The 26466-nt window shown below is 40.2% G+C and overlaps 1 protein-coding gene across 1 annotated transcript; it reads right to left on the bottom strand.

Annotated features, from left to right (window-relative positions):
* Positions 1-306: 306 nt before the first annotated feature.
* On the bottom strand, positions 307-26197 carry prcp (prolylcarboxypeptidase (angiotensinase C)). The gene is made up of 9 exons (XM_078221892.1): positions 25988-26197; positions 20170-20310; positions 16719-16820; positions 13277-13458; positions 11294-11451; positions 6891-7060; positions 5659-5823; positions 2754-2941; positions 307-1172 (listed from the first exon to the last, which is right to left on the bottom strand). The coding sequence occupies exons 1-9, from the start codon at positions 26132-26134 to the stop codon at positions 959-961; spliced, it is 1467 nt and encodes a 488-aa protein (XP_078078018.1). The 5' UTR covers positions 26135-26197; the 3' UTR covers positions 307-958.
* Between the last annotated feature and the right edge of the window lie 269 nt (positions 26198-26466).

The following is a 26466-nucleotide window of genomic DNA, read 5'->3' as shown; positions in this document are numbered from 1 at the left end:
ATTTGGAATTGGAGGTTAGCATCAATGATGATGACCATGATACTATCAATGATTGCCATAAGAACCCTAATGTCACTAGTGTCCTTTAGGGAAGGAAATCTTCACCGGCTCTGGCTCACATGTGACTTCAGATCCATAGCAATATGGTTGAATCTTAACTGCCCTCTGAAAGCAAGCCCCTTGGTCTTCAAGGGTAAATAGGGATGGACAATAAATGCTGGTCTTGTCGGCGATGTCCACATATCATAAAATGAATAAAATAAATTTTCTAAAATTTCCTTTAAATACAAGATAAACTGACCTTCATGCCTTATGCATGTGATTTATTTAAAGAAAATACAGAAAGAACAGCAGAAATATAACCTTTAAGATCTTTTAAACAATGGATAAATGTAACAGCAAAATATAGAATGGAAGAGAAAGGGAATAAAGAGAAGCAAGTGGGTTTTCAGCTGCAAGTCCAGCGCATTTTTAAATGGGCAAACATGGAGTGAGTGAACTGTCATCATCTCTTTCTGTTAAAAGTATGAAATTATTCACAAATCTAGTAAACATAACTAACACTGGAAACTAACAGTCTGACCAGCAAACCACAATTCAGAGATGTAACTTAACATACAATATCACAAGTTAATAACCTAATCAAAGTTATGGAACAAATTAATACACATAGGGATCAAATTAACAATGTGTGATTTAGATTACAAGCTTCAATAGGTAAAAAAAATATTCTGTTGGTAATTAAATAGCCTGACCCACATCATCAATTATCGACTTCCTTAAATGCAAAATTTCTCTTCTGGGTAACATTAAGACATCAGATGTTGTAAGTTAGACAAAGCAAGTTATACCATGAAAGGAATATCCAGCAAATCAAGTAAAAAAAAAAATCAGTAACATTCAGGAACTATATCCCAAATAGAATATAGTTTAATGATTAAAAGAAGTACATTTCATCTTAAAATGGCATTGGTTCATTTTTCGCCTCTTGAATCCACTTTTTGATGTATTCAACTTCCAGAGCTCGTGCTTTCTGGACAGAGATCGGGTCCTTATCATTTCTAGAGCGCAGATCTAAATGATGAGCTCCTTCAGGAATAATTATGGCAATCAACGTGTCAGAGATCGATTTAGTCACCCCTCCACTTGCCCAGGGATCCAGACCACCATTGCTATGAAAAGCAAAAAAAGTACATGCTGTTAACATAAAGCTTAAACATCATTATATAGAATAAAGCACTGGTGTCCCCACTAGTGTGTTCTAATATTCTAATAGTGGGCTGCCATTTTAACATCACTGTTTAATTAGGAGCATTCCCCAATATCAACATTGCCATTTCTGCTTTAGCACAGTTACTGAGCCTTTTTCCAAAAACAAACCAACACTTGCTGCCTCCCTCCCTATCCTCCCACTCACTAACCTTCCTGCTTCAATGATTCCCTCCCTGACCCTCCTACTCGCTGCCATAAATTTGCTGCAATTAAGGCAGATACCAAGGGATCTGTGACACAGACTCCCTTAGTTCATTGTATGCTAAAGCTTAGACACCAGAACTCTAGACTGAAAACTGCTACTGTTAACAAATTCTTTACTTAATTTCCCTGAGGATGCATAACTTTTGCTGTATACTGGAGGAAACTGTCCAAACAAAAATACTTCATAAATTGAAAGATGGAAGCAATATCCCATGGATTAAGTGATTTATCGACCAGGTAAACGTGGAAATACACATTCAAATACTAATGACAGGTGATGCATAGAATTATTGATCCAAAAGTGTTGAATGTGTTATATATTATTTATATAGATGTGCAGCTTAGATGGATTGGACATGTTAAATTGCCCCTCAGTGTCCCAAGATGTGTAGGTCGATAGGATTAGCCATGGTAAATGTATTGTAGGGATATGTCAGGGTAAGGGCCTGGGTAAGATGCTCTGTCAGAGTTGGTGCAGACTCGATAGGCCAAATGACCTCTTCTGCACTGCAGGAATTAAATGAGTTAGACAGAGTCAACAGTTATGGGGGTACAACAGGGAAGTGGAGTTCAGGCAGAGCAGGCCCGAGGGGCTGAATGGTCTACTCCTACTGTTCTTAAAAATGCAATTTATCATTGCACTGAACATCTTCGCTTATTCAATTTTCCCACAAATAAAAGTAGTCTGGTTTCCGGTGTGAGGCATCATAATATATTTTGCCATTACTAGGAGGCAGAGATAAAGGTCTCAACAGTTTAACTGTTTCACAAAGCTCAAGAAGTCTACAGGAAAACTAATCTTTCAGCTCATCAAATCCACAAACTGGTCTTCCAAACTCTTTGGAAATCCATTATTCATTTATAATGCTTAATACTGAGACAGGGCGAGAAAGATGAACACTCCAGTAAAGCTTCCAACATGAATACCTAATAATTTACTTCTTAGGACATCTGCTTTTAATTCAATTGTGAATAGTCCATTAAAATATTCCAATTAATCATAAACATAGCTGATCGGTAATCAGAATAGAAGCTCAAATTAACCATAAAGATCTTTTCACTACTTATTCATCCAAATCTCTGGTTGCCAATAAAGGATAGTGCCCGATATCCCCTGCTAAACCACTGCACATTCTCTCTATCTAGAGATCTTCTCCAAGCATCAGCAGCATCAACATGACTGTAATAAGATGCATTTCTTTCTTCTTAACCAGCAACTTTATTGTTTAAAAATATACAATCTGACTCTGAGGCGACACCTGAAATTAAAAACATACCTGAAGATAATATTGCTGTGTGAATTGATATTTTTCCCACCATAGACCGTAGTGATCCAGTCAGGTCTGGGACGTATACCCCATTCTTTCTTGCAATTATCAGAAAATAACTGAAAGTCCCACGGCACTGGTTCAAACATGTCTTTGACACCATCTGAACATGTAGGCATCACCATTTCTGTACAAGTCTGAGAACAAAAAAGTGAAGAAAATATAAATCTGTGACCAATTTGTTTAAACAGCCTTGCTTAAATAGGACTTACATTAAAAAATCAGACATCCAAGAAGTGGAGAATGGTGAAATCCTCTTGGGGAAAAAAAGCTTTTTTTTAATAAAAAAGCTACCACCGCCACCACCACCCCTGCCCACTGTAAACAAGCTAACCTGTTAAAATGAAAAAAACTCTGTAGGTGTCATGTGCGGCTATGAACTTAAGAATATGGCAAACTCAGATCTTTTACTTAGTCATAAATACATGCTTACATGGTGTACTGGAAGAAAATTAATACCTTACAGTTAGAGGATTTTATTAAGTTAAATTTTTATTACAATGGGAACAGTTTCTCTATCTACTCATTATTTTGAGCACCTCTATCAAACCCCCTCTCAATCTTTTCTCCAAGGAGAACTCCTCCAGATTCTTCAATCTATCCACATAACTGAAGTTCCTTACATCCAGAACAATTCTCAAATCTTTTCTTCACCGCTTCTAAAGCCTTCACATCCTTATGAAAAGGTGCCCAGAATTGAACACAATACTCCAGTTAAAGTCGAACTACTGCTTTACAAGGATTCATCATAACTTTGCTGTTTTTGTAATGTTTACAAAGCTCAGGAGCCCACATACCTTTTTAACTACTTTCTCAACCTACCCTGCCACCTTCAAGCATTTGTGCACATTTACCACCCCTCAACCCAACCCTGTCTCTCCATTGCTGTGCTCCTTTTAGAATTATATCATTTATTTTATATTACCTCTCCTGGTTCTTCCTATGAAAATGCATTACTTTGCACTTCTCTGCATTAAATTTAATCTGCCAAAAATCAGCCCATTCCACCAACTTATCCATGTCTTCTTGAATACTATCACCATCCTCCTCACAGTTTACAAGACTTCCAAGTTTTATATCACGTTAAAATGTTGAAGCTGTGCACTGTACACCCAAGTCTATGTCATTAATATATATCAAGGAAAGCAGTGATCCGAGTACTGATCCCTGAGGAACCCCACTACATAACTTTCTCTAAAAAAAAATCAAACATTCACTACTACATTTTGTTTTCCTTCACTCATTCAATTTTGTATCCATGCAGTCATTGTCTTTTTTATTTTGTGTGCTTTGTTGGTGAGCCTATTATGTGGGACTTTACCATATCAACCAAATTACCTTCACTGAGCTGTTATTTGAACAAAAAACTCAATCATGTTAGTTAAAAACAATGTGTCTTTAACAACTACATGCAGGTTTTCCTTCATTACTCCACACTTGTTCAAGTAACTGTTAACTTCACCCAGGATCATTGTTTCTTAACGTTTTCTGACTGACTGTCCTGTAGTTTTTGGGTTTATACTTATGCCCTTGTTTTTGAACAGGGGTGTAATAATTGCAACTCTCCAGTGTTTGGCACCACCCTTGAAAGATTATGGTCAGTGCCTCTGTAATTTCCATCCTTACTTCCCTCAATATACTTAGCTATATCCAATTCTGATCCTCGTGAGCTCACAGAATTCCTACTGTGCAGAAGGAGGCCATTCGGTCCATTGAGTCTGCACCAACTCCTGTAACCCCACATATTTTACCCCACTAATCCCCCTAACCTATATATCTTGGGACATTAGGGGGCAATTTAGCATTGCCAATCCAACTAACCTACACATTTTTGGAGTGTGGGAGAAAGCCAGAGCACCCAGAGGAAATCCACGCAGACACGGGGAGAACACGCAAACTCCACACAGACAGTTCCTCAAGACTGTGTCAAAACTGTAATAACTTTTATATGTGTTAATTCAAAAAAGCAGTTGTTAGATTATAAAATTAACTTTTGTTTAAAAACTTAATAAAACTCATCAGAAGGTACAGCAAACCTAAAAACAGAAACATCAACATGATTCATTCAGGAACATCATACTTTGGTTATAAAAACAATCTAACACAAGTAAAATACTTTATATGACCTATCCCTGCTCCTACGCTATATACTCTAGCCCATGGAACAAATTTATGAACTGTTTTCTAAAACAAGTTTATTTCAAAGAGACAATTCTTGTGAAAAAGTTGTGGAAGAACCTGTCTTAAATATTGCAAATTTATTTGATATTTGTTTCAAGATGGGAGTGACATTGGTAAGGGTTCATTCACTGACCAGACTTCATTGGTGGTTGGCCTCCTAAGACTGCTGGAGTCCTTATTCAAATGCATACAAAGGGTATTTAACTCTAAATTCTTTCTCACTCTGAGTATATTGCATCTTCAGCTTTGCCAGACCAATCTACCTCAAAGGACATCAAAAGATGCACTGTGATGAATGGCGTACTGAGCACATATCTGCATGCTACAAATTACTTGTGTCAGGTGTGGTGGGATGAGGAGGGGGGGGATAGAAAGCAAGATAAACCTAGATACCTTTTTAGCTTAATGAATTTTCTTCAGCTACTCGTTTTTCCCATTTGAATCAAATTGGAAGAATAATTTGGCATGTTTAATTCAGTCTTGGCTTGTATGTCTTGTGTAGGGGACTCAGAACTAAATGCTTAACAGAAAGGTCGTGTAAGGAAGTACCAAAACCAATATTACACTAAGCTCCTAGCACCATATACTATGATCTGGTGTCACTGCCCAAAAGATTGACCTTATTGGAGCACACATACATCACCAACACACAACCACATGTAACAGCATTCACCTGGTAATACCAGCCTTGATCGTCAAGATTGGAAGTTGCAGTCTGCGATATATTCAGACACTCTGCATTGCCTGTGTAGTTGAAATATACATTCACAGCCTGAAAGATGTTTTTCAGTAGGGACTCTGCGGGTAGTGAAGGATCCTTAAGAAAGGTGCAAACAGCCTGAAAATAAATCATTTTTAAAATAGATTAATATGTCGTTGAAGATAGATTGATCAGATTTTAATAAAACCTGCAAGTCGATTAGATGGATAAGATTCATGAAGTACAGTTATCGGCACAGAAAAACTTTTAAATGTGTCCATTTTAACTCTTCCTCACCCTCGCGTGCATCTCCACTGAACTGCAAATTGAGGGATTATTTTAGATTAGTTCTCTAATATGTAGGATTTTCTTCTCTCTTCTGTAGTTTGCATGTAATGCTTTGAGACACCTTAGCAGGTCGCAGCAATCCCAACTGCTCCAAGAATGTACTTGAACTATTTTGGGATCACAACTGTGTTAATAACTCTATTAACCACAAAGAAATACACTTTTTGTTCACTGCTAGCCTTATATGTATACAACTAATTTTAGGATGACAAAATAAATATTTAGAAATTATAATTTTTTTGTATTAAGCCAATATTAGTGTTAAAATTGAGTTTTAGCAAATACAATTACACCAAATGCATTCCATTGTCTATTCTTATACGAGTTAATAGGATAAAAATAGTTTACAGCATGCCCTCAACAAGCCCAAGGAATACACTATGAATCTTAAAGATGATACTATGAGTTTATACAAGCTTTAGGAATATAAAGTTAAAAAAAAGGAATGGTATCCAATAGTTGAAGAATCAAAGCCATTTCAGCTTAGAATGTGATTATTCAGTTAATTTTGCCATAAGTGTTATTTATTCCTACTTCCATTTCTCTGCTCTTTACCAACACACCGTAGTTTGGAAATCATCCTAGTCAGCTAGAGATAGAATACTGGATATTCCTGATATCATCTGTTCTCAGAAGTCATCAGATCAGGTTCACGTTTGGCCAGAATGATTTCTGCAATCCAATTCTGCTTAAGATAGCACTTCACCAGTCGGAGCAGGGTATAAACAAAATGCTCAGATTTCAGAATTAAACATTCCCCTCAGTAAGTACTATACTGGAATCTCTCTTCTGTTTGCATGTCCTCTCCTGCTTATTTGCAAAATAATGAGTTTAAAATAGTTGTATATATTAATTACCTTAATAGGCCAGGCAGGAAGAGGTTGTAAAAAATCGGCCTCATAGGGGTAGTCCACCATAGCCAAATTAACCCAAGTGTCACTCAGCCATGACTTGAAGGATGCCACATCAGATGCTTGTAATGGTGAGCAGAGATGGAACGCGTGGGAAAGAAAGGTTAAGCCTTCCGCTAAAAATGGGAATAAAAAATGGCATCAAATGTCAAAAAGTATTTAAATATTACATCAATGTAGAGATATCAATAGCAACACTGAGAATTCATAAAGTAAGCTAAACAGCCAACCTGATGATAGTTTAGCAATTATTACAGTGAATGAAAATTGGCAGTAACAGTAGAGCAAGATTAGACAGCAAAAAAAGGTCAACAGCTGGGTAAATGTGTTTACTTGGTGCTGGCAGTGATTGGCAGCATGAACTACATTACCTCTCGTCATAATGCGACAGCAGAAAGTCAGATTTAAGGCACAAAACAGATGGTTTCCAAATTAAAATATAATTCCCTAGAGAACCTGCAACTTCACGTGTATCACAAGTTGCAGGTTCTCTACAGAATTATATTTTAATTTGGAAACCATCTGCATTGTGCCTTAAATCTGACTTTATCTCTTGTCATAATGCAACAGCAGAATGTCATACTGTCATTTTACCACTACAATATCTTCACATTGGAAGGAAGTACCATGTCACGCGTACAAGGTTAATGGATAAAATGGATTAAAAGCAGAGCCCATGACCAATAAATAATGCTGAAGATCTTAATTAAATAAATTTTAATGCTCGATATGGCAAAAATTAAAAAGAGGCAATAATGGTTAATTAACAGGATTCTAGGCAGAGCTATCCAAACTGCTGCATGTGCAACTGAGCGCTCTGAATATCTGACCCATGAAGCAGAGCGACTTAAATTCTGCAGTCCACTCTGAAAATTATGACAAAAAATTCAAAAAAATTGTAAATTAGCTTCAGATGGAAAGAAAACATTTGTATGATTTAATTACAATTATAGTATCGGACCCCGTATCTGGGAAGTTCAGGACTGGATGTGTGCCAGATTTGGGGATTTTATGGATTCTGGGTCCTAGGCCTAGCATATAGTACCTAAAATAAAAGGGATTTATTCAAATTGCTACCTAGGGTGCCAGCTTAGAGTGTAACCAGTTGTCGGGTCCATCTGGATTTTGTGACACCGGACCTGAGTCTGTGACTTAAAACCAGGGAGAATAGAAACTAAAGAGTATTTTGTGATTTCAGTGATTATTATTGTAATTTTAAAAATAAGGCCCAAGGGCCAGTTTGGACAGAAACCTTAGAGCTTTCTAAAATTACAGTGGAATATAGGGCCAGAAATTTGTCCCTACCATTTTTAAGAGCATAGGGTTTGCAAATCTCAAACGTCCGTGTCAATTGCCAGGAGGTAGACTGCATACAAGTTTGGTACTGCCTCCTTATTTACCAGAGTACAACACTGACCTGAGTGAGGACCAAGCTGTCAGATGCCTGAGCACTTGGGAGGGGGGTCAGGCAGCATGTACTAATTGCACATGGTGCAATCAGCCTTTTTGTTCTTAAATTTGTCTTTGCCTCTAAGGAAAACTGCGCTGAATCACAGGAGACTTGCTGAATTTTGTTGCTGCAATTTGGAAAAGGAAAATGGAACATCAGGATGAAGAGAGGATTCCTAGACTGGAGACCTTAGTCATAGAGTGAAGCCATGGTTCTATGAGGTAGCCAGGAGATCCTCAAAGACCAACCTCAGAACAAATTGGGAGCAGATAGCCAGGTCAATTCCTAAAGGACCTGGCAACAGCGCAACAAGAAGTCCAATGATCTTGTGCTTACGTTCAAGTTCTGTGAATGGAACTTTACAGCACATCTCCAATCCAACACATCATAAACCTCTCAATTTGCTCAATCTAGTACACCTTACCACCTACACATTGCAGCTACTGTCATTCATGTTATCCAAATGCTCCATCTGACTGTCACACACAGTTTAATGATCCCAGCCATATATCCAGCTTCCACTGCTTCCACATTCTTCCCAGCTATTCTGGCTCAGGAATCAATAATCCTGTGTTTGGTCCCATGCCCGTGTGATCCGGTACCTTCATATGGCCACATGTGTGACTGTTATCATGTCCACTTTGTTGAACTTTCACATCCCACAGTCAGGCTGGGGGGGCAGGAGCAAGGGAGAAGGAGGGTGTGGAGAATGCATTTTTGATAGACATGGAGATCTCCTTCCCTTCACATCGCTCCTGTAAAAGGAGACAGCACAACATCACAAAAAATGAGGGAAAGTCTAGAGAAGGGCTGCTTTCCTTCGCTCCTGTTGCTTCCCTCCTCCCAGCACCATCAGCATCAGGAGGATGAGTTGATTCTATGGTCCAGCTTGCATCTCCCAAGGGTGGGAGGGAAGCCTTGCCGAAGGGAGGGACAGGGGTTCCCGTTGTTATAATGCAGTCACTCATCACTGGGACAGCTGTCCTGGAGGCTGAGATCGGGAAGGTTGATAAGGCTGAGCCTGCCCAGCCACCTGCTGATATCCCCAGGGCATGCTTAACCTGTTGGGGATTCAAAATTAGAAAGAGCCCACATGCTGGATCACAAAGCAGTGGCGGGGGAGTGGAAAGCCTCCTTTCACGGTCTCTGACCCTGGTGCTAAAAGGCCACAAGGCTCCTGGAGTGGCAAGGAAGGATCTGTAAGAGCTACCATGCCTCCAGTTCAGGTGAGGTGGTTATATTGCTGGGCCCACATTTTTATTTGGAGCTTTTGGGCATTGAGCAGCCTTTCAGGCAGCTTGCTTCATCACTGTCCACATAAGGAACATGCTGCTTCGTCGAGCGAATGTGCATGCTCTCCAGGTCAGCATGCAACAAACATATTTCTTTGAAGAAGTGTCCATCTGCGAGTCTCCCTGCCTTCATGTGGGAGCTGCCTGTGACGCTACGACAACGGATGAATGAACACCGCTCGACAATCACCAGGCAAGACTGTTCTCTTCCTGTGGGGGAGCACTTCAGCAGTCACGGGCATTCAGCCTTGGATCTTCAGGTAAGCGTTCTCCAAGGCGGCCTTCACGACACACGACAGCGCAGAGTCGCTGAGCAGAAACTGATAGCCAAGTTTCGCACACATGAGGACGGTCTAAACCGGGATGTTGGATTTATGTCACATTATCAGTAACCCCCACAGCTTGCCTCCTGGACTTGCACAATTTCACAAGCTGTACTGTCTGGAGACAATACACATCTCTTTAACCTGTGTTGAATGCTCCCTCCACCCACATTGTCTGTGCATTTAAGACCTGGCTGGCTGTAGAGATTTGCATTCTAATCAGTATTCTGTAATTTGATTTCTGTGTCTGTGCCCTGTTTGAGAACAGAGACCACTCCATCTGACGAAGGAGCATTGCTCCGAAAGCTTATGGTATTTGCTACCAAATAAACCTGTTGGACTTTAACCTGGTGTTGTGAGACTTCTTACTGTGCTTACCCCAGTCCAACGCCGGCATCTCCACATCATGTTTTTTTCAAACCAGGGTCTGAAATATGGCACCCTCCAACAGGAGCTCTCTCACATCAGAAGAATCTGCTGTCCTCTGGGAGTCACTGCTCAGGAATCCACACTTCCATCAGCACGGGGTCACATGGATAGTGAAGAGAGCACAGATGCTGAGGTGACCATATTGGATGGTGGAGGAGTAGGCTGGATGTCACTGCAGCAGCTAGCAATCGGGGTTGGGGGTTCAATTGGCCATGGTGGAAAGAGTGACAGATCTCCCAGTATACTGTGTGTACAACATACTCGGGGATCAGGGCGCCTACGCAATGGCACACCTAGAGCTCAGCAGCTGGCTTCACCGGTGAGCTGAGAGTCTGCCCACTCCTCTATTAGCAAGATTCACATTATGGCCTCTGTAGTGCAGAGTGCCATAAATTACCATTACCTACCTTGCTGAAAAGGTTCTCACCCGTTCATCACTTCGAATTTTTTTGAGAAAATTCCACCCATAATGTCTACATTTGTAAGACTACGTTAGGCAGGAATTGGGCTGATTCAGATTCTTAAAAGGAATATGCAAAAACATAATGCCATACCAAGAAACAATAGTACATTTATATCAAATTTATGGCTACTAATTGGTGTATTTTTGCAGGGGAACATGTATGTGAATAGAGGATACATTGTGCAGCACCTATAGAATTCTTCTTTTCCACCTTTTTTCAGTGATTTTATGGATAAGCAGAGCCATTATATACACCAACATATATCATGCAGAAATTCTTTGGCTCCCCAAGTTATTTTCTCAAAACATTTTAAGATTTTAATCTAACATGAAACTTTCAAACTAATAATAAATAAAAACTGCAACAATCATCAAATCCCAGACTTTGGTACCTGTGGATGACAGGTTATTTATTGCATCCCATGAATTCCTGATGCTGTCAGCACAGCCTTGCCCACTCTTCAAGAAGTCATTGGTTACAACAGCGTAGAAGTCTCCACATGCGGTCAAATTTTCAAACAGCCAGATGGGAGCAGAAGCAGCAAGAGCTCTACAACACAAACACAGATGGCTTAATAATACTTCAAATGATTGGGTACAAATTGCCCACTATTTTAACAATGAATTTATTTTAATACCGGCATTAAAATAGTAGGAACAATTTTATATCATCATTTTTACAGCAATAATCATACAGCATAATTTTCAGGCCAAACTAATTACAGAAAAAAAGCACTTGTTCTTTACCTAGATTTCTCTATTAGAAAAAAATGTTGAAAAGAATTACAAAAAAGGTCCCCAAATAGACTGGGTGGAATTTTCCATTCTGTGCACAGAGTGCTGACTTTAGACAAGAAAACTGGTATGGTAACTCGCAGGCTGCACGACCGGGTTCTCTCTCCAGATAATCCAGCACCCTGGAGGCATGGTGTATGCCATCACGCTGGTGAGGTGGGGCTGGAAAAAGCCAGCAGCTGGGAATCCTAAGATTGGGTCACCGTTCCGATCTCCGACAGAAAAAACAAGAGCCCCCCCCGCCCCAGACACACACAAAACGGGAATCTACTGCCCCCCACCACCCCCCCCACACATGCACAAGGGTCACCAGGGGGGGCAAACCCCCCCCAGGGGCAATACTTAACTGTACATCTCCAGGGGATTCCCTTCGGCTGGTTCCTGCTTTTGAAAGGCAGTTGTAAATCTCGCCGACTTGGGGGAATTCCAAATGTGATAGCACAATGTGGCAGGGAAGCCAGCCAATTATATTTACATTTACTGAAATAAGGTTCCAACTTCCTGGGCGGGAACCTCGTTACGTCACCAGTGGGAGGGAGAGGAGAATTGGAAAATGAGATTGCGCCAGCGAGATTCTCGTTTTCCCAAGTCTGGCAATATTTCCACAGACGTCATCCCTTGCACTCACGGTGAACGCAGGCACAAAATTACAGAAACTGTATTTTCAGCCAGACTTAAATTTGCTAATGCAAAGCATCTAGATGGCACAGATTTCTGTAGAGCCAATAAACAACTTCATATTTTTAAATCAGATTACATATGCAAGCACCCATCTAGACGGTCACAGCACTTTCAGTTAAAATTTGAGTTAGGTTACACACTGCACAACATTTATATAAATAACCATTGCGATTGAAAGTTTTATTTGTAGAACAACAATTGTAAGAAAGAGAATTAGACAAATATTTGAGTAGGAGCTGTATAGATCTACCACTGACATCCACCCCAACCCTGGAAACACAACAAAAGTCCCAACCTAACAGCCCCCTCACCCTAACACACACTATCTCAGCAACTACCTCCCTCCCCCCCCCCCCCCCCACCCAAAAATACAGCAGAATCCATGCAGCCAATACCCTCTTCCCCCAGGGTCCCAACTAACACCTCCCTCCCCTCCCCCCACACAAACATACTCCCCCATCCACCACTTCGCACAGGAAGAAACTAACCTGAGTAATAATTTAAAAAAGGAAAAGGCCCAGAAGACAGGAGGACAACAAGCCACAATATAAGGGCAAAGGCATTACAAGGGGCAACAATGGTTGGACGTGAGCCGAACAAAAAGAGGCAGAGCATAGCTGTTATTTTCCTTGCGGTTGTGTATAAACACAATTTCTAATATTTTTACCACAGTGACCTATCATAGAATCATATATTAAATAGATTCATTGCTTTAAAAATGGAATATCTGAATTAAAAGAAAATTGTTTAAAGACCAAACTGAATACAAAGTGAAAGTCATTTATTTTACTTCTAAAATGGTATATTCAAAAACAGTTCACAATTCCACAGCATTTTAAATTGTACTTAATTGTTCAAAAAAAAAGATTTTTCTCCTTATCTCCCGAACTAACACTCACCCAACAACAATGTTTGGATACTTCATCCTAAACCAGGCTGCTAACATTCCTCCATAGGAGCCACCAATAGCAATAACAGGACTAGTCTTTGCTCCGGGGATGGTTTGTTTGAGACTCCTAATAAGAACTGCAAAATCAGCCATAGCCTGCTCAGACGTGAAGTAATTCAAGTTCGTAAGATTCTAAAAGAGAAACATTCCTAAAATGTAATTCCAAGTAATAAGTGAAAGTGAATATAATATTGATTAATAACCTGCACATATTTCAAAATATGTCCATGTGAACAAGTCATTTTTAAAATTGTTAAACAATATAAAGAGAACGGTTATGGAATCAATGCAAAATGAGCTCACAATTAGCATCTTTATCACGCACACAGCAAACAATTTGGGAAGACAGCTGAAATGCAACAATCGCTTGCCAGTGGCTTGGAAAATCATTGTGATTTTGTCCTGTTCATGCTATACCAATGGTATGGATCCCAGGGCCAAGACAGCACAAGCATTAGCAGCAAACATATAGCATAAAAACAAAGCACAAATTTGTAAATAGGATGGGGATCACGGTGTAGTTGTAACGTTATAGATAGCCACTTCAAAATACACGTGACAATCAACATTAAATACGTCAGCCATTAACTGGTGAAAGAATTAAAATACTGGTTCTATCGGTGCAACTATTTTACTGTCATCCTCTGAAAATTGCTTTGAACAAAGGTTTGTTCTTTGAAAACACAAGAAATACAACCCAATACTTACTACTTAAGGTCACAAAGTTCACAAGTGTGGTAAAAGCAGCATTTGTCTGATTAAATAAACTGGGATGGAAAAAGTACTTTTGCACGCTAATCCTGATGATCATTTTCTGCTGCTTTCAGACTACTCTGCAAGTTGTTCTCATGGCCTGTGATTTATGGATTCACTCCCTTAGTCATGTACTTCTTATATAGGACCAAAGAGCTCTAACCCAAGCTCATCATTTACCACCAATTGTTTCATTAAATTGCCCAATACTCCAAGATGAGTTAAAAAGAATAAGAAACACATCCATGGCTGCTCATATCCACGGTGCTCTTGCATCATGTTTTCCCCCACTTAATCTACTACCTCACAGCTGCACATGAAGTTTCAAAATTAAAACTAAAATCACAAACATTTGTTTGACTGCACTTCTGGATTCCTTTCTCCCATACATGCTGCTCTCTTTCACATTCCCCTCTCATTTCATTCACTTTTGTGTTATTTTAAAATTTACTGCCTTTAGAGCAGAAGTAGTAAGAAACACTTTTTGAGGCTGTGGGAATTTGGCAGTGAAACCTGTCCTGCTCTACATATCTCTTCTGGTGGGTTTCATTGAATCAATTCAAACATAGTTAACTCAGGTTTATAGCTGTAGGAGCAGTTGCATTTTCTGCACATACAACTCACATTTGTCAGCATAAACAGACCATCACCCACAGAATTACCTTCCTTGTTCCTTTTCATACGCCTAGTTTAGCTTTCAGTGCTTCCCGACAAACTATTTTGGAGTTGCTGCATCCTTCCTTACAAGCACACAAAGACTGATTGCTGAGCCAAATATAAAAGGCATAGAGCACGGCTAAAATTTACATTATAAACCAGAATTAGAAACGGAACAAACATTTTTCCATATTTTACACACCTTTTCTTTCATATTGCTAGGCATCAATGCCAATATCTCTCCCTTTCCCTGTCTGGATACTTTAAGTATCTTTTTATTCCATAGTCCATTATCTTGTTGACTTTTTAAAATTTTAAAACAAGAAAAATAGGTGCTGATCAAATAACTAACTTGGACTTAATGTACTTGGCAGAGATCCAAGTGAATTATAACTAAAGAATTGGCATAACGACCTAGTTTCATGGTTCATATTAATATTTCAGAGGCAATTTTTAGCTTTGGGAAGATTAAATTTGAACAGGTAAGGTAATTAAAATGCTGGAATTCATAAGTTGCCAGAACACCATACATATGTTCAGTTAATGAGGTCAGAATAAGAAGGAAGAAAATTTAAAATGATGGATGACCCATCTCTGTGCTTGTGGTAGAGGGGATCTACACCTAACTCAAGAAAAAAATTAAATTCTGAACATAGTTCCCAGATGAAAAGAAACTAAAAGCAGTTTGCAAATAAGAGTTTCTTGGTGAAACCTGCAAATCTGGAAAAGAGGGTCCTTAACTCCATTAGAGATGTGCATTATTTATGTGGGCCTAGGTTTGGTTTTGAAAGCCAAGAACTAATTAATGTAAATTTCTGTTTGGAATATCCTAGAAATGCCCTGTTGTCATAGAGATAGGTTATGGAGAACTATCCTTTTGTGTGTAGTTTACCTATGTGTCTTACTCACAGAGCCAAGCAATTCAGCTTTAAGAAGCCAAAAGACTTTGGACTTGGAACTGGAAGCAACAAGGTTTTTGTGTAAGCCCGGAGTTTAAAGGCAGAGGAAAAGAATTTGCTAAGAGCTGTGGATGAGAAGAATAAAACTATTGGAAACCAGTAGTATTCCTAATTTATTTTAAATGCATTACTCCAGTTCATATCAAAATGAGACTAATTGAAATACTAGGCTTGAATTTCCTTATCAGAAGATTTCACTACACTCTATTAATTTAATGGAATAAATTGTGTGTTACAATGGTAGTGCTATAGAGGGCAACACTAAATCTCTATTGCCTTGACACAGGATAAGACTATAGGAGCAGAATTAGGCTACTCGACCCATTGAGTCTGCTCTGCCATTCAATCATGGCTGATATCTTTCTCATCCCCATTCTCCTGCCTTTTCCCCATAACCCCTGATTCCCTTATTAATCAAGAAACCTATCTATCTCTGTTTTAAAGACAATCAATGACCTGGCCTCCACAGCCTTCTGCGGCAAAGAGTTCCACAGATTCACCACTCTCTGGCTGAAGAAATTCCTCCTCAGCTCTATTTTAAAGGATTGTCTCTTTAGCCTAAGGTTGTGCCCTCTGGTTCTAGTTTTTCCTACACGAGTGGAAACATCCTTTCCATGTCCACTCCATCCAGGCCTCGCAGTATCCTGTAAGTTTCAATAAGATTCCCCCTCATCCTTTAAACTCCAATGAGTACAGACCCAGAGTCCTCAACCGTTCCTCATATGACAAGCTCTCCATTCCAGGGATCATTCTTGTGAACCTCCTCTGTACCCTTTCCAAGGCCAGCACATCCTTCCTTTGATATGGGGCCCAAAACTGTTCACAATACTCCAAATGTGGTCTGACCAGAGCTTTATACAGCCTCAGAAGTACACCCCTGCTCTTGTATTCTAGGATGATTTGTTGTAGTTAGGTTTGTAGCAAGAACAGAAGACATCTAGCACAGTATTGGAGATAGCAAAACATTTGTCTCTGAAATAGACCAGACAAAAAATTAATTTTGTAATGTGTTTCCAAACTTACTCCGAATGATTTTTCCCCAAAAGGCATAGACTCTCCATAATAACGGTGTTCAGCAAACACCAACATGGCTTCCAGTTCCTTAGATACATCCCACATAAAACCCTGAAAAAAATTATACATTAAAAACCTATGATTTTACACTGATAAGAAAAAGACAGCGCTAAGATATGCCACCATTCACTTTAATTTTCAGAAGGTTTGGGTTTGTGGGGGTTGGAGGGGGGGTGGATTGAAGCAAACTAGTTAGATCTTTAGCCATGGAAGGCAGCAAAGACAACAAAAACACATTTAACTGGAAATGCTGATCAAATGAATAACAAGTAGTAAATTAGAAACATGAAAGGAAAAGCAAGACAAGAGAATGCATTAAAATTAAGTCAAACAACAAGAATAAATAAAGGAAAGAAAGAAGGAAAATGGGCAAAAATAAAAACAATAAATAAAAAGTTGTGTATTCCAACATCATCCAACTTTATTTTTAGCTTCCTCTGATATTTATACTCATGACAAGGGAAACCCAGAACAACAGATTCCGATACCCAATTTCCATTACCTCTGTTCAGCAATGGGTTTTCCAAGGCTTTGTTCCCACAGCTGTCAGATTTGATAAATATCATTAGTTCCGTACAAATAGGGTAAAGCTCCACACACATCTATGAGATGATACTCCCATTCAATAGAACAACAACAAAATGCATTATAAGGGACAGTTAACACAGAGAAACATCCCACAGCTATTCACCGAGGCACAAGGAAAACAGACACCAGCCAAAGGAGGAGAGGTTAGGAGGCGTTACCAAAATCTTAGCCAAATAAGTGGGTTTCTGGAGACTTAACGGAAGAGAGAGAGGTTGAGGGGTGGGAAAGAATTCCAGAGTGTGGGACCTAGGTGACTGAAGGCATGGCTATCAATCAATATGGGTGGGAAATGGGTCTAAGTGTATAAAACTGGAGTCTGAGAAACAGACAACACGAGGGGTGGTCACAGAGCTGAATCGGATTAGAAACAGTAAGGAACAAGGTCATGGAGGAATAGAAACACAAGATTAATCCCCACTTCCCCCTGAAAATGAATAACAGACTTAATGGGTCAATACAGAAACCTGAAGATATGCTTATTGTCCAAAAATGTGGTGTTGCAACATTTAAACTAACCAATCTGAAAACTACATACAACTTTCAAAAACCAACATTTTTACACGGTCTTTAAGAAAGCTCCTTATCACTATGGTAATTTTCAGTGTAAAGCATACACTCAAAACCATAAAAAATCTAACATCCATCAGCTAAGACATGCAGCAATTGCAGAAGGAGGAAGACTGTTCAAAAAGGGCACTGCATAAAATGAAATGGGATAGCTCATCCAACTAAAATGGCACTATACAGTCACAGTATACAGTCACAGAAGTCTTTAAGAAACAGTAGCTTTTGGATTTCATTGTAAATCCTAATTGTGCGGAGGAAGAAGAAACTATGCAGAAATCAGGTTGACACTAAATTTAAGGCGGGAAAGGAGCATGCAAATGATCACCAGCTAAAGAAAAGTTAATTAAGATCAAATAAGGATTATATGAATACAAGGAACAGAATGGGTGAATTGGAAGTGCTGAGAAGTAGGGAGAAAATAAACTTCAACGGAATAACCAGAAGTTTGGCTAATGAAGTGAGAGGAGTGGAAACTAAACCTACAAAGCTTGTCTGGAGAAGGGTAAAAGAGAGCGAAACTGAAAATTAATATTGCATTGCATCTCATAAGTCATATTGGTTAGATTTAGAAGACTGAAAAGTGACAGGAACATGCAAGAGACAAATAACAGAAAAAGATTACTTTGGATTTCTAATTAGAGTTGAAAATTTGCAATTTAGAAATACAGCACAGATTCTTAACGTTACTGCTGGAATTGATTGCCAACTGGGATCAGAGGCAACATGGAAAACTTTTAAGCAAAGCTTAATCCTTTTTCTGCTCATCCTTAACTCTGCATTGTCTGCTCTATGCCATTATGCATCTGCAATCTTTTTGGCCATTGAGAAATTAACAAGAAAAGCGAAAAACTGATCAAATATAACAAAAGCAACAGCGAAAACACAAAGTAGAGCAACTAGAAAACCAGATGGATAACATCTCAAGAAAGGTTATAATCCAGATGAGGAAGTAAAAGCCCAGGAGGAAGCAGAGGAGAACAATTGCAGGAAACTAAAAACTGAAAGCAGGAAAAAAAAGAGAAATCACAGCTTAGCCCAGCAAGTTCATAAGCAAAGATGGATAATATAATATTCTAAGAAGATTCCTGCACACAAGCAATTCAATTATTGTGTAAACTATTTTCAAAAACATTTTAATCTTTTTGAAAATAAAAGTTTAGAATGCTCAACAGTATAAAATTGAGTGTTTTTGTTAACACAGCTTGATAGTAAAGTAGCTCTGAATTGTATATTAAAATATTTTGGAAGCTACTGTCATCTTCCCAGTATGTTATTATATTCAAATGATTAACATTCTATGATCTGGAAATTCTTTCACAGAGTGATAAAATCTATTCACAGCATCATTTTTGCATACACAAAAGCATAAGAAGTACTAGGTCTGGACCATTGCATCACCTGAGCTCAGTCAATATCAGACAATCAGTGTGCATTTCTATCAACGAACCCATCCAATTTTCCAATATTTACAGCGTGCCAACATATCACCCCTTCCAGTTCATTACATGAGCATCCAATGTCTAAAATTGTTTTAAAGTTTATTTATTCGTGTCCCAAGTAGGCTTACATTAACACTGCAATGAAGTTACTTGCAATGAAATGAAATGCAATGAAAATCCCATAGTTGCCACACTCCAGCGCCTTGTTTGGGTACACTAAGAATTTAGCATGGCTAATGCACTTAACCAGCACGTCTTTCGGACTGTGGGAGGAAATCAGAGCACCCGGAGGAAACCCACGCAGACACTGGAAGAACGTGCAGACTCCGCACAGACAGTGACCCAAGCCAGGAATTGAACGCGGTTTCCTGGCGCTGTAAGGCAGCAGTGCTTAACCACTGTGCCACCCTAGTTATTTTAGGTTGGGAAAATTAATATCTCAGCACTACCAATATGGCAATACCATAACATTTTAATAGTTCCAATTTCATTACATAATATTGTCAAATCTATAGTAAGATAAAAAGTAGCCGTGTTTCCTGATTGCTATCCTGTAATCTCTCCTGGAAAGTATGCAGATCAATTTCTGGTGAGGACAGAATTGGATACAGCTGAGATTCTGCCTCATCTTTCCCCTGCCCACCACCCCTTCCCCAGGTTTGTACACTTCCACCTCACAACTTAAAAATGGTCGTATTGAGGGGCAGGCAAGCAGGGGAAGGGGAACATAACCATGGCAACAAAAGTCAATGACTTCAAAACAGAAACAGAAGAGAAAGAAAACTTACAAAGTAAATTGATCTTACCGTATTATTACAGAACCATGTGATGTCTCCCTCATTTCCTGTATAGAAAAGAATGGGGCCTCCATTGTGGTTCCAATATCTGTCTGCTATCAGGTACCTCTGGTTGAATGTAGCAACTTCAGCAAATCCAAAATGATCAACCTGTGAAAAATATAACTTTCATATTTAGTTAAAGCTGTAATTTAGATAACTATCTTATTTATCTTTTTGTCTATATGCAAATATAAATTTTTAAAAGTGCACAAATGGTATTAAACACTTGTATGGGCAGCAATGTGGCGCAGTAGTTAGCACTGCTGCCCTACTGCGCCAGGGACCCGGGTTCGATTCCCGGTTTGGGTCGCTGTTTGTACGGAGTCTGCATGTTCTCCCCATGTCTGCGTGGGTTTCCTCCATGTGCTCCGTCCGGTTTCTTCTGACAGTCCGAACGACATGTTGATTAGATACATTGGCCATGCTAAATTTTTCCTCAGCGTACCCTAACAGGCGCCGGAGTGTGGTGACTGGGGGATTTTCACAGTAGCTTCATTGTAATGCGAACGTAAGCCTACTTGTGACACTAATGATAAATAAACAATAGATTCGGAGTGCAGTTTCTGACAGTTTCATTAAGTCACCCACCTTTATAATATTGCCAATTTAAGAAAGAAATATATCACATATATCCCAAAGTAAAAAAATACATACAGAACATCTGTGATAACACAAACTCGGCATATCAAAGAGTGATGGGGAGAGGTTATCAGAATTTTTCTCTGAATTGAATGTTGAATCATTTACTGAAAGTGTAAAACTAATGAAAAGAATAAATATAAAAAAAGATACAGAGGTAAAGATTAAGGGGACGATTCTCCCATCCTGCCGCGCTGGTTTTTTAGTGCAGCAGGTCGTGAGATTCGAGCGGCGCCCGATTCGCTCGATCTGCGTCCAGGCCTGAACGCGTCTCCCAGCGCCATCAGCTTCGCACCGGAAATTGACGCAGAGTTGCCTAATGAATGCAGCCCTTAATCTAATGTAATTTAAATGTAATTAGCAGACCAGGGACTGAAATCTCCGCCCCCCCCCCCCCCCCCAGGAGTATTTCACTCCAGCGGGATTACACTAGCTCCAAACTTGCAGGGAGCTGGCGGCCCAATCCCACTGGAATGAAGGGTGGGGCAATTGAGGCCCCCCAGAGGATCGGATGCCAGGGGATGCCCCCTGGGCATTGGCCCCCTGGCACTGTCCAAGGGCCAAAGTGGCAATGCCCAGAGGGCATCTTGGCACTGCCCATCCAGGATGGGGCAGTGCCAAGGGAGCAGGGTGATCAGTGGCAGTGAGGAAGGTGGCTGGTCTTCGGGGTGGGGGTAGCCTGCTGGTTGAGGCTGGCCCGGACATGTCCGGGAGGCCAGTGATTGGGAGCTGGGGGATGAGAGAGCCGGTGTCGCGGGGCTGGCCACCAATCGGGACACCAGCAGTGCGGGTCACTGCACATGCTCCGATCTCCGCTATGACAGATTGGCGCATGCACAGTGGACCACTGCCAGCCTCTCCAGTGGGGATAGGCCCTGCCCACAGCTTTTTAACATAAATCATGCTAGTGCACTCTGCAGTGCTCATTGTTGGGAGATTCTTTTTTGAAACACTCAATACTCCTTTGCTTTAAAATCAGATTAAGTCAGCCAAAGTCGTAATTATTCTCACAGAATTAGTGCATAGCAACTGGATATCCCCAAGTGAAATTATGTCAAGCCGAGGATCCAGAAAGTAACACAGGCCTAGTTGGGGAAACTGCCCGAGAACCTTCCAAATACATACCAATTTTATAATGATATTATAGTGAGTTTCCTTTTTCAGGACTGTGTAGTGTGTGCATGTGTTTTACGTTGTAAATGCTTCTCCTAATTGAATTCATCACCAGAGCAAAGGAAAATGTCCATTAACTCAGTGAAACTCTTTCACTGACTTGATTGGTTTGTTGGTGTTCTTTCGGATTAATGGATGGCATCTTAAAGAATTGAGGAATTCAATTGTTTGGAACCAGATTATTAATGTGGTATTTTTCTGTGGAATCCAAGAAATCCATAGTTCAGATTTTCTTGCTATATAACAAGGTCTAACTTGGATACCATGACTGATGGATTGTAAATTAGATTTTTTTCACGAATATTCACATGATAATGTTACACTGAAGTATATTTTACCCCTACTTGTGATATTCTGGTTAAAGTGGTCGAGAGGTGACATGATGAGAGACTGCGATCTGTGTTATTGACCTCCAAATGGTAAGAAAGACAGACTGCAGCAGAAATGGAAGCAGGTTGTGGATGTATGGCCAGCAAAAAATAACAGAGGTAATTCTCCCAGCCCGCTGTGCTGCTCGAGCTGGGAGAATCAACCAGTTAGTTTGTAATTCACCCAGTCTTCTCCATGGACCCTTTCAGGGCTTTACAGAATAAATCTATTAATGAGCAGCCAAAGCTTATATTAACCATGAAGTGTGTTAGCTCTGAGATACTGATGAGCAAATGCTGCAGTAGCATAATAATCTTTTAAAAAATCTAAAACCACAACTTGGAAAATGAAGTCACATGCTAGGAATACAAGTTACATCTGGAACTCATTAGATGGAGAATTTAAAGGATGAAATCCACATCCTACTTATTACAAAGTCATTCAGAGGCTAACGTATTGTCAAAGTTTTTAGGTTCATTAACAGACTTAGGAAGGTAGGGGCAGGAGTAAGCCATTTAGACCATCGAGCCTGCTCTGCCATTCAATACAATCATGGCTGATCATTCACTTCAATGTCTTTTTCGTCACACTATACCTATATCTCATTACTTCCTTAGTGTTTAGAAATCTGTCAATCTCTGATTTAAACATACTCATTGACTGAACTTCCACAGCCCCCTGGGAAAGAGAATTCCAAAGATTCACAACCCTCTGAGTAAAAATGTTTCTCCTCATCCTGGTCCCAAATGGCTTCCCCTCATTTTGTCTCCTCTGGTTCTAGACTTCTTAGAAAGAAGTCTCACAACACCAGGTTAAAGTCCAACAGGTTTATTTGGTAGCAAATACCATAAGCTTTCGGAGCGCTGCTCCTTCGTCCTTCTTTGCATCTTCCACACAAAATCATTTGCACCTAACTTTGAGACCCACAAACTTGGAAATATTACGTTTGGCCCCTACATCCAAATCATAGAATCCCTACAGTGCAGAAGGAGGCCATTCAACCCATGGAGTCTGCACAAACTCTCCAACAGAGCATCTTACCCAGGCTCACCTGACCTATCCACGTAACCCCTCATTTATCCTGCTACTTCCCCTAACCTACATCTTTTGACACTAAGAGGCAACATAGAATCCCTACAGTGCAGAAGGAGGCCATTCAGCCCATCAAGTCTGCACTGATAATAATCCCACCCAAGCCCCATCTCTGTAATCCCACGTATTTATCCTACTCATCCTCCTGACACTAAGGGGCAATTTAGCATGGCCAATCCACTTAGCCTGCACATCTTTGGATTGTGGGAGGAAACCCACGCAGACAAAGAGAGAAGGTGCAAACTGCACACAGACAATCACCCAAGGCCAGAATTGAACCCATGTCCCTGGCACTGTGAGGCAGCAGTGCTAACCACTGTGTCACCAGGCACTGTATATCATTAATATATATTGTGAACAGCTGTATTTATTGATCCTTGCCATACTCCACTGGTCACAGCCTGCCAACATGAGAATGACCTGTTTAGTCCTATTCTTGGTTTTCTGCCCATTAACCAATCCTTAATCTATGTCAGTATGGTACACCTACCCCACGTGATTTAATTTTGCTAATTAATCTTCAGTGGGGGCCTTTATCAAAAGTCTTCTGAAAATCCAAGTATGTTACACCTACCAAACATCTTCAAAAGCTTCAACAGGTTTGTCAACTATGATTTCCCATTCGTAAGTCCATGTTGACTATGCCCAAAAAGATCATTGTTATCCAAATGTCCATTTATCACATCATTTGGAATATATTCTAGTATTTCCCTATAACTTATCTAAAGCTAATAGATCCGTAGTTCCCAGCTTTCTGTCTCCCTCCCTTCTTAAATAGTTGGATGACATTTTCTACATTCGAATCTGCAGGAACCTGTCTAGAATCAACAGAATTTTGTAAGATAATCACCATTCATCCACTAACTTGATGCCTACTTATTTTAACACTCTGGTTTATAGAATATCAGGTCAGGGCTTATAATTCTTCAGTCCCATTAATTTCTCCAATAAACTTTCTTACTAATACTAATTTCCTTCAAATCCACATTCTCCCTAGTCCTTCAGATCCCTAATGCTGGGAGATGTCTTGTATCTTCCTCAGCAAAGACACACACAAAATAATCATTTAGCTTCTCTGCCATTTCTCTATTCCCCATTATGAATTTTCTTAACTCTGCCTGTAATGGATCCACATTTGTCTTAGCCACGTTTCCTTTTTAGATACATATAGAAACTCTTATAATCCATTTTTGTGTTTGATGCTAGTTTACATTCACATTCTATTCTCCCTTTATCAGTTTCTTGATCCTCCTTTGCTGTATTCTAAAATCCTCCCAAATTTCAGATTTACTACTAGTTCTGGCAACTCTATGGATCGTTTTTAATTCTACAGAGTTCTTAACTTCATCTGTTAACCACAATCGGCTGACTTTTCTTTGAGTTTTTGTTCCTTGAAAAAATGTTTAATTGCTGCAAATTATATAATACTTTAAAGACTATCCATTGCAATGCACCGTCATGCATTTTCCTAGTTCACTTCAACCAACTTGCCTTTCAATTTTTCTTGGAACGTTTGGCAGTCACCCTCGCTACCTGCCCGCTCCTAACCTGTGATGTAACCACCTCCCCAAACCTGTTACCCCACATAGCTCTCATTGCAATAGAGAACACTGGAGTGGGTTAATTTAAATTTAATATAAAATGTCACCTGGCAAAAATAATCCAGGGGATAATCTAGGAGATTTTCACAGTAACTTGGATGCAGTGTGAATGTAAACCTACGTGTGACTAATAAATAAACTTTATAATCCGGTTGAACTTTCCTGAGGTTACAAATCTAAGTTTGGCTACTGTAAAGAGGCACGAAGCAAACCCTGGTTAGATGAGAGGAAGAAAAAAATCATCATCGTCACCGTGTTGTTTCCTTGTGACTACAGGAAGTCCATGATCGGATAAACATTTTAATACTAAATACTGGTTTTTTTCCTGCAGTTTTCACAATGGCTGAAGTTACAATTTGTCGATACAGCATTTATAAACAACTTGATTGCAGCAAATTCCCACTGCTAAATTTTAAACGGTGAATAGGTTATTCCTCATTCGTAGTTTAAATATAAAAGGAGGGCATTACACAAAGAGAAACAGACTCGGTGACAGACTAAAAGCAGCACTTATTGATTTGAAATTAGAAAGCAGCTTCCCGAGTCCTGGTCAGTTTCTGTTCCCAGATGGAGTCGGTCATATGAAACCAGGAGGTTGTGCAACTTGCAGAAATGAGGATGTTCTCAGTCTGCCTCAATTTGAGATGTTTGTCCCACATCAGTTTGATGAGATTTCAAGTTAAACCTAACCGGCCGGCTCTGGCCATCTGCATTTTCGCTGTATCAGCAAAATCCTGCGGCTGCCGGAGTCTGAGACAAGAACAGAGAAAGCTGGAAAATCTCAGCAGTTCTGGCAGCTTCTCCATGGAGAGAGAACCAGAGTAAACGCTGGGTTTTCCAGCTTGCTCCGTTCCTGTTGCACATTAACTCTCAGTCAGTCAATTCAGAGCCACTCGGCATCACACACTCACCTTCTGCTGGAAATACCGCGTCTGATAATCAAATTGCTCCGTCTGGCCGGCCGGAGCTCCGGGCAACGCCGAGGTCCCGGTGAGCAGGGCCAAGGCCGCAGTCGCTATGGTGACCGCCGCTACCGGTAACTTCAACTCGACCGCCATCAGCTAGTAAAAGTGTGAACTGACTGGAGAGGAGCCTGACACAGGGACGGGCGGGACCGAACTGAAAGGGGAGGAGCCTGGCACAGGGGCGGGGCCTGACTGAAAGGGGAGGAGTCTGGTACTGAGGAGGGTGGGGTCTGACTGAAAGGGGAGTCTGGTACTGAGGAGGGTGGGGTCTGACTGAAAGGGGAGGAGTCTGGTACTGAGGAGGGTGGGGCCTGACTGAAAGGGGAGGAGTCTGGTACTGAGGAGGGTGGGGCCTGACTGAAAGGGGAGGAGTCTGACAGGGCAGGGCCTGACTGAAAGGGGAGGAGCCTGGCCACATGGATGGG

The sequence above is a fragment of the Mustelus asterias genome, chromosome 10, assembly GCF_964213995.1.
Source record: "Mustelus asterias chromosome 10, sMusAst1.hap1.1, whole genome shotgun sequence".
NCBI classification, from domain to species: domain Eukaryota; kingdom Metazoa; phylum Chordata; class Chondrichthyes; order Carcharhiniformes; family Triakidae; genus Mustelus; species Mustelus asterias.
The sequence above is the reverse complement of the archived record's forward strand: the minus strand, read 5'-3'. Positions and strand labels throughout refer to the sequence as shown.